This window comes from Microcaecilia unicolor, chromosome 8 (genome assembly GCF_901765095.1).
Source record: "Microcaecilia unicolor chromosome 8, aMicUni1.1, whole genome shotgun sequence".
NCBI classification, from domain to species: domain Eukaryota; kingdom Metazoa; phylum Chordata; class Amphibia; order Gymnophiona; family Siphonopidae; genus Microcaecilia; species Microcaecilia unicolor.
Window position 1 is genome coordinate 48,251,488 of NC_044038.1, and position 12,302 is coordinate 48,263,789.

A 12,302-nucleotide genomic window follows, 5' to 3' on the forward strand; every position below is an offset into this window, starting at 1 on the left:
TTTAGAACAAAGCAGGCAATGAGTCATCATTCTGAGCAGAAAATTTGCCATTTCCAGGTATAGCCACAATAGCAACAAGGAAGTATCAGTTCCCCCTTCAAAAGGGGTAGAGAGAGGCAAGGGGGCAAGTCCATGTCACTGCTCCATTGCTACCAGCACTAAACAAAGATGGCAGCACAATTGAGGTAGAGATGGTTTTGCAAATTTCATAGGTGTTGTGTTCCACTGTGTTATGGCCTCACTTACTTAAATTTCATTTTTCCAACAACAAAAAAATAATAATAATAATTCAACCTAAATCAAAATGTTATCTAGATTGAAACACTTTCTAGGGAAAACAATTGAGTTACTTTTCTTTAAAAATATGGGACTCTCTTTTCAGTGCCACCTATTTATTCTCAAAACCCTTGCAAAGATGATGAGACTTCTGTATTTGACAGTCCCATCAAGAGAGAGAAAGGGCATTATTAGGGAGGAAGATACATTCTGCTGGCACATCCCAAATCATGATGAAACCTTTTAGAGAAAATGTTCTTTTCGAGGGACTGTGCAGAGGAAACTGAACCCCTGAGGGTGCAAAGAGTTATGTTCGGAGCAATAACCCACACAGACTGTTTCAACCTAGCCAGCTTTTTGGGACCAGTTAAGCAAATACTTTCCAACCACCAAATTTATGCTACAGGATCAGAACAAAAAAGGAACTAACTTACTGAATCTAAAGTTTCATGTTGTGAAAACCCAACAGGTGCAATTCCATAGATGCAGACAGCCAGGATTGTAATGAGCGAATGAACAAAGGTTATCCAGTATGTGAAGAAAGGCCTGAAACAGAGGGCATCACGGAGAAATTAGCAAGTTAGATCCCTTGGGGAGAAAACCGCACTCCACAGAGTGGCTACATTTTGTCATCGAGTTTCACTAAGTAATTAGATTTATCCACTTTCAGCACAGGAATTCCTGGAGCTATAATTTGATCAAAGGAATAAATGTATGTGTGTTTAATAAAATTTTTATGTGTCATTTCTTCCGGTTGGTGCAATGAATTCTGGTACATCTATATTCACCTGAAGTGCAAGTGAAATGGTTTCTCTTTGAAACTTTGCTAGCACTTATGCAAGTATAAGAAGCAAGCTCAGAGAGGGGGCAGAGAAGATGCCTAAGCCACAGTGGACGCCAACGCCAGAACGGTACCCAAGCCCAAATTTTGGGAGGCAGTTGTTAAAGTAGCTACTTTGAGATAACTCAATAACAAACTGTGAAAACAACAACACTCTCTAGTGAAAGGAGGAAAAAGATCCCATCATACTGTGGCCAAAAGAACACATAGTTTTTCTTCAAATGACTTTGAAGCACACAGTTAAAAAGTAATCACAGATCACAAAAAACCTCCTAGAAAAAGTTTTTTTTAGTTAATAATTTTTATCTTGCAAAACAATTTTAGTGTTTACTAGTGTGTTTAAACTTTACTCACATAATGAACTCAAAAACCCATCAGATATAGTCCCGCAACAAAATTTTGAGAAAACCCAGGACTTATCTGGATCAAGCAGCGTTCATGTAAACAGCCCCAGCTTCAAAGCTCAAATCAGTGTGGTCCCGACGGACCCGTTTCGCGATGGCTTCTTCAGGAAACCCACTGGTAATGGCTGTGCTGCTACTGGAAAATGGTCGCTCCCCTGCTAGAGAGTGTTGTTGAGTCTTCACAGTTTGTTACCGAGTTATCTCACAGTACCAGTGAAGCAGATCCGAGTGAATTTTGTACATGAAGTAGCTACTTTAACAACCGGGTCCCAAAATTCTTAAAAATCTAACTAACAGCTCTGGTGAATCAGTGTGAACCAGCTCCAGCACACCATTCAGTGCAAGTGAAAAACACAAAAAAGTGAAAAAAAACACACACAAAAACTCAAGCCATTGGGTGTAGAAGGAGCCAGCTTTCCAAGTAGATTGGCCACACATGCATCCCAGCAGAGCAGTGGAGACCCTAGGGGGCTCTGCAGTGGACTTCACATAAAAGGTCCTAGGTACACAACTCAACATTACCATTAAATTGTACGGTGAGCCCTCCAAAACCCATTACAAACCTACTGTACCCAACTTTACACCACTATAATAGCCCTTATGGCTGCAGGTGTCACCTACATGTGGGTACAGTAGATTTTAGGGGAGGGGTTGGGGGCTGACACTTTCCACCACAAGTGTAATGTTAGAGTGGATTATGGGCCTGGGTCACTTTCGCTACAGTACACTGCACCAACCACTATTACTTGCTGCTCTAATAGGATTGGCCATAACAACTGAAGCTGTCATAGAGGATGGTGTGTACTGTTTCATTTACATCTTTGTGGGGTGGGAAGGGGGTCAGTGACCACTGAAGGAGTAAGGGGGTGTCATTCCTTTATTCTTGCAGTGGTCATCTGGTCATTTAGGGCACTTTTTTGTGGCTTATTCATTAATATAACAGACCAAAATGTCTAACTTATAGCCCTGGATGTTTTTGTTTTGAAAACCGTCCAAGTGTTAGGAACGCCCAGATCCCGCCCGTAACACGCCCCTGATACACCCCCTTGTACACACTTCTGATGGACTTCATAGAAAAATGTCTAAAAACTGATTTTCATAATACCAATTTGGACGTTTTTGTGAGAAAAATGTTCAAATTCAGATTTATACCTTTTGGACATTTTTCTCTTTTGAAAACGAGACCCCATAGTAACCTATGTAACTTTGGAAGTCTATGTGCTTTGAAAATGAGCCGCCACACATCACAAAGTTTCTTTAAAAAAAAATGGCCTTATAGACAACAGAGCTCCCTTCAGTCAGAAAGCCATAAGCATCAAAGTCAAAGTGGAAAGCTTACAACAGAAAAAAGCAGATTACAAAAACAGGGCTCCAGGATGACTCCAGATAATAAGAGTTGGGATAAGACAGTTAAGACCTTATCGTATTTCACATAAGGGCTGACCTGCACTCTTACAAATGTCAGAATCAGTCCATTCCTGGGGCTGTGGATGCAACAAAGACACTGTTCACAACCCAACCCAACTGTGTACATATATTACAGAATAATAGCATTTATGCATGTCAGAGATATCAATAATTGTCAATTATGTTTATAAGTGCTACATGCTGTTCTATAGTTTAGGTGCCAAAGTTGCTTAGCATGGAACTGCAAGGGGGATGTACACATGGGCACACTTTGTGTGAATGAGAAATGCTACCGATAACCCCTGATGTATGCCACGATTGTTAGACACATGTATTTTCAAGGGAGAAAAGCTGTGCTCATCTCCCTTTGAGATCTTTGTAAATTGTGGACTCCTGAAGCAGGCCCATGTCAAGTCCTTCTTAAAGATCATGGAGCCGATATTCAGGCTGTGGGAGGGAGCCCAGTTAACTCCTCTGGTCGGTGGGCAGCCCGGATATTCAATGCCGGGCCGTTTCTGGTGTCTGGCATTGAATATCCGGTTTATTTTTACAAGACATACTAGCTATTTAAGTGGTCCAATGTGGCCGCTTACAATAGCCGGATATGACTTGAATATTTGGGGATAGTTAGCTATATTGCTCAATATAGCCAGTTATCTCCTAGGCGTTAACTGGGAACATTTAGCGGGAGATAACCAGCTCTCCCCTACTGAATACTGCCTGATAGCTGATTAATTGCCATTTAACCGGCCAAGGTGCCATTCCTGGCCGGTTAAATGGTTTTTAATATGGGGGGCATGTATTTTATTGCATGATTTTATGTCAACTTGCTTGGCTACACCCAAAGTTTCTCAAACTTATCAACTTGCAATTTTCAGATCGCTAATTCAATCTTTTGAAGGCTTCTGCTTACCTGTGATCATCCATGTCTTCTATCTGCCTCTTCACGTAGCTGTCTATGCGTTTGCGATAGGTCCTGTTGGTCAGCTTGCCCACCATTCCCAGCCCATAGGGCCTTTTCTCCTTGGCAAACAGCTTCTTTACAGGTATGGTGATACGCTGACCCCTCTTTTGTGCATTCATGCTGATCACTTCCTGGCGTAACCGAACTTTTGGCTGTGGCAAAGTTCCTTCTCTGGGCTTGCGCCACCCTCTTTCCAATGGGCTGAAATGAAAAGGCAGTTTATTGGCTAGTTGTCAAGACTCAAGTTCAAGAAACAGCCATAGAAAACAATGATGAGGAAATATCAACTATCTCCCACCACCCTCTGTAAAACTAGTTCTGCTTTTTGAAGAAGAAACACACGATGATAATATTTCAATAACTGTGGAACTGTAGCCCCCTGATTTCCAGGCTGGCTGACCATGGTCATAGAGAGACAGGAAACCCAGACATTTACTAGCTGACTAGGGAGAGCACCAGAATAGGAATTCAGAGGAATCCACAGATTCTGCACATCCGCCAGAGCTACTGTAATAGGTGGCAAAAGAGGGAGGTATGATTACAGAACAGCTACAAATGATGCCCCAGTCACTGCCTGAACTGATTAGTCCTGCACTTGTCACTTATGTGGCCCTGTTTACACCCTAGTGGAAGAAAATCTCAGCCATCACTCTTTAGCGTCTGCTATGCATGAACACAGGGTGTGTGTGTACCAGACACCAGAGGGAAGCGTGGTGTGCAGCACCTGGTGAAGGACAGTTCCTGCAATGGCTGAATTAGCTGTGGGAGGATGGGGGCGATAGTGACATTTATAAATCAGGGAACACGTGCTCCCAAGAATTTTGCATGAAAGTCAATGGTGACACAGGCCGGTTCTGACTAAAATCAAAAAGCAAACAAAATGACAAAAAAGAAGGCCACCCTATGATACAACATAGAGGTATATTTTCAAAGCACTTAGACTTACAAAGTTACACAGTAACCTATGGAACTTTCTAAATCTAATTCTAGGTGCTTTGAAATCAGCCCTATGTTGTCTGACCTGTGCTGCAGACATGTGGAGGGTAATTTTACAGATTACCTAAGCTGTTTTAAGCCTATTTTATAAAGGCACATAAGCATTTGTGAGTCTTTACAAAATATCAGCACAAAAGCAGCCAATATCATGAATAAATTGTGGCTGCACATTTACAGCAGCTTGGAAGTAGGTGTGATTTTACACAGCTAATGTATGCATATAGGTACATCTTTTATAACTTAGATGCGTACTTTGTGTCCTCTGCCCGCGCTGTGACTAAACTACATCCCTGAACACATCTATACTCAGGTCGTGCACAAGTACACACCTACTTGTCACAATGCATACTGTACGTGGGGGGGGATAATTTTACCAAGGTCTTTTACACATACATAAAGACATAAATGCATTAAGAATTACTTTATAAAATTAAGTCCAATGTGCTGGGAGGGAGGGGGGCCTGGAACTCGGAGGAAGGTGGGAGAGGGGGAGGAGAGACAGGGGGAATGCACCACCTGTAAAAAAAAAAATTCAGCATCCCCAATCATTTTGAAAAGTTGGCTCCTATGTGCATGCCTACATTTAGGTCCGCCAATGCTTGTCTACACTAATATTCCATAAGAACATGTACACACATAAGAACAGAGCAAAACCAGGACTGGATAAGTCTCTTCAGTTGGCCTCAGTGAGGTGGCAACCCCAACAGTAATACTGGCAACCTCAGATAGTTGAAACTAATCCAGGGATGCTCCCAGCACACACGAGCAAACTTACATCATCAAGTGACTCTTCTCCAGTTCACTTTTGTCTAAGGCACCTCCTGTCAGTTCCGGCTGATCCTCTGCTCTCAGTTCAGACTCCTTGATGGCAGCCTCCGAGGGTGACTCAAAGACCTCATCTGGATAGGTGGAGAGTTCCTCGTGCAGCACTCCTTCCTGACCAAAAAAAGCAGAGAGAAGTCACATCCCAGGATCTCCATGGAGTTAGCAAAGAGAAGCAAGTCAATTCCATACTATAGGAGCAACGGAAGAATGAAGGCATTCCAAGCTAATCATTTCTTTCACTTCCGATTCTGGGTTGTACAAACAGGAGACGTACAATGTGATATAACGGGTTATCAGCTATCTTCCAACTCACTGTGTGCTCCCACAGGGAGGCTTAAGGGTTGGCCAGTACGGAAGTGAGACATCTGGGCTTCTGAAGAGAGTGCTGGCATGCAACGCTCTGTCTGAATATTCAGAGCTAAAGCAAAACTAAGCTTCTCGCCTTTGTGGAACTAGTTACAGAAACTACTGCATTATTGCAAGCATTTATTCAATCCAAAGAAACATTATTTTGATATTAGCTAGTGAAAAATGACAAAATGTGGCTTTTTGCTTCGTCCATAAACAATTTCCCCGGGACTCCAATGAACCACCCTCCCATTCCAGGGCTATTTGCTCCAGAGCATCCCTATCCCGTGGACCCCGAGCCAGGACACTTTGCATCTGTACATGGAAAACATGTGTGGACAGTGAAACTCCATCCAAACTCTACACAAGAAACATCCACATCCAGACTGCATCACAGTAGAATCAATCATTCAGTGTACATACCTTTACATAAGTACATAAGCACCACCATACTGGGAAAGACCAAGGGTCCATCAAGCCCAGCATCCTGTCTCTGACAGCGGCCAATCCAGGCTTCAAAAACCCGGCAACCCCCCCCCCCCCCCCCAAAAAAAAAAAAAAATTAATGTTCAATGGACTTTTTCCTCAGGAATCTGTCCAAACCCCCTTTAAATTCTGTAAGGCCAGCTGCTGTCACTACATTCTCAGGCAACGAGTTCCACAGCCTAACTACACGTTGAGTAAAGAAAAACGTTCTCCTATTTGTTTTAAATCTACCATATTCTAGCTTCATCTTGTGTCCCCTGGTTTTGTTGTTGTTTGAAAGTGTAAACAATCGCTTCACATCTGTCCGCTCTACTCTGCTCATTATCTTGTAGACTTCTATCATATCATCTTCTCAGCCTTTCCTCATAGGGAAGTCGTTCCATTCCCTTTATCATTTTCGTTGCCCTTCTCTGCACCTTTTCTAATTCCTTTATATCTTTTTTGAGATGCGGCGACCAGAATCGGACACAATATTCGAGGTGCGGTCGCACCATGGAGCGATACAACGGCATTATAACATCCTCGTGTTTGTTTTCCATCCCTTTCCTAATAATACTCAACATTCTGTGCACTTTCTTAGCCACAGTAGCACACTGGGCAGATGTTTTTAACGTTTTATCAACGATTACTCCCAGATCCCTTTCTAGGTCCGTAACTCCTAACGCGGAACCTTGCATGACATAGCTGTAATTCGGGTTCCTCTTACCCGCATGCATCACTTTGCACTTGTCAGCACTGAACTTCATCTGCCACCTTTTACACACATATACCTGTGAATGATTTTGTCAGAGCTATTTTCCATGTGTAAAACACACTGCACGAGCAAACAATCCTTTCTAAAATCACCCCCATCAAGGGCAATTTCCAAAATAATGCAAGTAGCTGCAAAGTTTGTGGTATTTTTCCTTGTTTTTGCATATTTTCCTTTGAAAATTGCCATGGGATAACATACCCCCCCCGAGATCTGCACCTGCTGTTTCTGCAGATATTTTGCACTGAATAAACCAGCATGCAATTTTGACAATGCAAACATAAGCAGGATGATGGCGTCACCAACCTATACATACCTGCAAGCCCACCTATATTTTCTATGGGTAAAAGAAGGCACATTAGGGAAAGGCAACGACATATTGCATGTGGTTGAATGTCATGAAATGAAAATGAGCAGAAGTTATTGTTGTTTTGGGTGGGGTTGGAACTAGGAAGTTGGGGGATGATGTTCTGTCTGTTCACCTGTCTTATTTAGCTTGTCTTTTTCGTGTATGGTGTACAGCACTACGTATGCCTTGTAGCGCTATAGAAGTGATAAGTAGTAGTAGTAGAATTTCATTTATTGTGTACAATGGTGAGAACTAAGAGTACAGGCTCTCTGCAGTTTTTGAATTTTGAGGGTGGTCGGTAGAAGGAGGGGGGAATGGGGGGGGGGGGGAAGGGGGTGTGATGATTTCTAGGTTTTATGCTACTTTGTACCTCTCTTGCTTTTTCCTTCATTTATGTTTCTCACTACCTTGTACTTACTGGGTTTTGGGGTTTTTTTTTGGAGGGGGGAATGTGTTGGTGGGTGAGGGGATACAAAGGCAGTACCGCAGCAGTCAGAGCCAATATTCAGCAGCACTGCCTAATTAACTACTTCTGAATATCAGATCCCTGCTAGTTCAGCCTCTACTACCCACTTAGATAATGCTTAATATCGACCCTAAATTGTTTTGTGTGCCAATCAGTACCTATTGTTTGCTTTGACGATAGCTGCTCTTTGCCGCCCCTCAGAAGCTGCTACCCTAAGCTGCCACCTAATTTGCCTTCATGGTTAAGCCGGCCCTGCTCGCTGTCCTTGTCATCAGCTAGCAGCCGCAGCTCATCTCATTAGAATTTGCTGTGTCTGTCTCTCACCCTTGCAAAGAATGAAGTATCCAGTTCATCGGGAAAGTCCACAGTGTCCTCCTCCATGAAACTAGCAGGGGTAAAGCTGCGTCTCTGAGCCCTTCTCAAAGTGCTTTCTTTCACAGAGCGGCCCTATAACCAAACACGATATAATATGATGTAAGCATAATACTAATGAAATATCTAATAAGCACACAATTAGAACATTCAAATAACATTGCTATGATAGTAATGCTTTTCTACAATAACAGCTTACCATATAGCTGAGGGACCAAGTGCAGATATATAGATGGGGACAAGATGGGTGGTACAGGGTCAGCTGGGATAAATAAATGGCTGTCCAAACTAAAGGCAAGTTCTTTAAGTACAGTTAAGTATATGTCAAGTTTCATCTCATTCCATTAATTTTTCAATGCTACAGAAGCTGAAACATCTTTTTTTATAGAAATGTAATGGGTCATTTTTTTTGTTTGGGGGGGGTGTCTTATTTCTGTGGAACCCTCAGTCCAATCTTCCTCATGCCATTCGAGACCCTTCTCTGCACGCCATTTGACCTCTTCCTGCACTTCTTGGGGGTGTGGGCATCACCCCTGTCCTAGAGTGTGTCAGAATTGGGACTTGTGGAACAGGAAATAGTTTGTATGAACTGGACGGGCCTTTCGGTCTGTATTTGTTTTCATTTTTCCACAATGGGAGGCACAGCTGCTTTCAAGTTGTATATACAGCACAAAAGGAGAGCAGTGAATACCTTTATAAAGACACAATTAATTTTCCTCTGACTAAGCTAGAGCACTCAACTCGGGTTCATGACAGTAACCTGAGAATGTGTGTCATCTGATGGCATCACACGCCCTATAGACCTAGTTACTATAAATACATTTCAGGCCCTTAAAATGCAGCCTCCTCCCTTCACCTCTAGATGTTCTGGGGATAAACAGCCCCCGACTCCCTTTTACAATGTATCACCCACCTTTACAAGTGCTGCTGCAGCTCTGAAACTCATTTTGGCCACAGACTCCCTTTTTCGCCTCCTGGGCAAGCGATTGAATCCGGACCGGGAGCTGGTGAAGGAACAAAGAGAGGCTGCCCCAGGTGTGATTGGAGTACGTGGCATGCTGTAGCCTTCGCTGTCCTCCACCATGCGGAAAGCGCGTCCTCGTGCTAAAGGGTCAATAATCTACAAGCAAAATGGAAACAAGAGAACATAATGTCACAAGAGAACATAATCCAATGTCACCAAATGTGTGCCAAAGAGCACCGCTCAAAAGATGTGTTTACACTTGCTAACCACTGCCATCCTCTTTGGCAATGAGGACAAAGGTTAAATGGTCGTGGGAACTGGATTCTTCTCGTTCCATTTACAGGTGATTCCTCCGGCTGAGGACCGAGACACACCCAGTGTAGCAATGCAATTGTATCCGATCATAAATATGCAAAACGCATTCCACATATGTGCACCTGCTGCCAGCTTGCAGGATATATAGAAATTAGTAGGGGATCTTCAGGTGTTCTTGGGAAGCTTGTTTTAGTCATACATCGAGGTGAGTTACATGCAAGTAAAGTATTTTCCTGACCTCAGACAGCTTACAATCTAGGTTTGTACCTGAGATAATGGAGGATTAAGTGACTTGGCCAAGATCATAAGGAGCAGAAGTGAGATTTGAAAATAGAATAGCAGGCTGAGAACCAGGGAAGCTAACTACCAGATTACTCCTCTAGTCCCAGCTGCTGGAGTTGAAGATCTTGACCCCACATCTGTTTGTCGGGACAGACAGAGCCCAAGGATATCACACCGATAGTGCAGTGAAGCCTCCTGGGACGGGGGAGTGGGGGAGAGAGGGTGAATGAGCATGAGCTCAACTATACTCTCTATGACAGTGATTCCCAAACCAGTCTTCCCAGTTGGGTTTTCAGGATATCCCCAATGAATATGCATGGCTATGGGTCTGACCTATGTTGTTATGAATAAATCTGCATACAGTGGAGCAGTGTATGTAGCTCTATCTCATGCATATTCATTGTTCATATTATTTGACTAATATTAACTTAAATATTAACTTCACATATATACATTCAATAATATCAACTGTAACATTTGTTGTATTTATTGAACTTTAACTCATTACATTCATGCACACCCGATAAAGTCCCTCCTAACATTTTTCCATAAACAAATTCCCCCAAACCAGCTGCAATAATGTCCAACGCTGTATGTCCACCTGAGGATGATCTCATAATCTTAACGTAACAGCGTATTCCAACACTGTATGTCCACCTGGAAATGATCCTGTAATCTCAACGCAACAGCGTATTCAACTTATGCTGCCAAATCATTTGTCCAAGCAGTAATAATAAATCATGTGAATTCGATGGGTGACAATCTTGTACTCTGAATGCACTGCCACATCCACGTTATCCTATAATCTTTCACAGCAGCAGCTGAGACAAAGTCCATCAAAGGCACATCTCTTAGTTGGACTCCATCTGGATGCTTTCACATGTTCCAACAACAACTCAACATCTCTCTTTGGTCTCAACACAGGCCGTGTTTCTTTTAAGTTCTGCAGGAGACCTTAAGCAGCCTCATTAGAGCGTCAGGTACACCCTGGCTTCCTCCAGCTTCCGGCATGATAACATCATTGCGCTAAATCAGATGACCCTACTTGAAGTCTGACGTAGGGTCATCTGATTTAGTACGATGATGTTATCACCTGATCATGATTTGTCCTTACTATTTTAGGGCATAGACCATAGAATTCTGCCCGGCACTGGCCTTGTTCTAAAATTTCTGAAGATGTTGTTAAAGTCCCAGGAAAGCTCCAGCCCACCCAAATCTATTCAGCCTCAATCACGGCACAGACTGTAGAAGTCTGCCCAGCACTGGCTTTCCTACTTAATCTCCACTAAGCTTCTTTGGATCCATTCCTTCTAAACAGGATTCCTTTGGATATCCCATGCATTTTTTAATTCTGTTACTGTTTGTATCTCTACTACATCCTGCAGGAGGGCATTCCAGGTATCTACCACCCTCTCAGTGAAAAAATACTTCCTGACATTATTCCTGAGTCTGCCCCCTTTCAACCTCAATGCACGTCCTATAGTTCTACTGCCTTCCCGTCTTTGGAAAATGTGTGTTTGTGAATTAATACCTTTTAGATATTTGAACATCTGTATCATATCACACCTGCTTCTCCTAGGTTTAGTCATCTGGATGTGCATTAAGTTAGAATTGCAAAGTAAAAAAAAAATTAAAGATTAAAAAAAATAATAATAACCAGGAAGTAAAATTGGATGATTCAAAATTAAGTGCAGATGCCTAAATGTGGAAGGAACATACACAGCTTACAGTGATCTGGTGGGTGCCCCACCTATGCCTTGCCCATGCTTTGCCCCTCTTTGCAAATAATCACTATGTAATTTAAGCAGATATTTGCCGAATAGCAATTTGGAAGAATATTGGCATTAGATGTGCACACATATATATCATTATTCTAAACATTTACATGTGTTTACACGTTTATACATCATGTATAAATGTGAGCGCCTAATTTACAGAACTGCCTTTGAAAGGGAAGAATTCTATAAAACAGGTGCTACCATTATGGGTGCATTTACACGCATAGATGACAAAATCATCATCTAAACTCTATTCTGTAAACATGTGTGTATCTGACATACGCCTGGGTGACACATGCTTTATATGCGTACCTTACAGAATGCTACAAAGTACACATATACCTTCGGCATTTAGCTAGTCACACTTACAGTAGCTCCAGGGCTGCTGTTACATGCTTGCACCTAAAGTCTAGACCATATGTAGCCAGTTAGGTTAGTATTCTATACTGGAAAGTAGGTGCCTCATTCCTTTATAGAC

General features: G+C 42.4%; 1 protein-coding gene across 4 annotated transcripts in view; it reads right to left on the reverse strand.

Moving 5' to 3' along the window:
* Positions 1 to 12,302, reverse strand: part of RHBDF1 (rhomboid 5 homolog 1) — a 224,058-nt gene that overhangs the window by 30,376 nt on the left and 181,380 nt on the right. For all 4 annotated transcript variants that reach the window (XM_030212218.1, XM_030212219.1, XM_030212221.1 and 1 more), the window contains 5 exons: positions 9,399 to 9,605; positions 8,438 to 8,560; positions 5,664 to 5,824; positions 3,842 to 4,093; positions 711 to 822 (listed from right to left, as the gene is read on the reverse strand). In XM_030212218.1, coding sequence (XP_030068078.1) covers positions 711 to 822; positions 3,842 to 4,093; positions 5,664 to 5,824; positions 8,438 to 8,560; positions 9,399 to 9,605 — 855 coding nt within the window. The remainder of the gene's footprint in view (positions 1 to 710; positions 823 to 3,841; positions 4,094 to 5,663; positions 5,825 to 8,437; positions 8,561 to 9,398; positions 9,606 to 12,302) is intronic.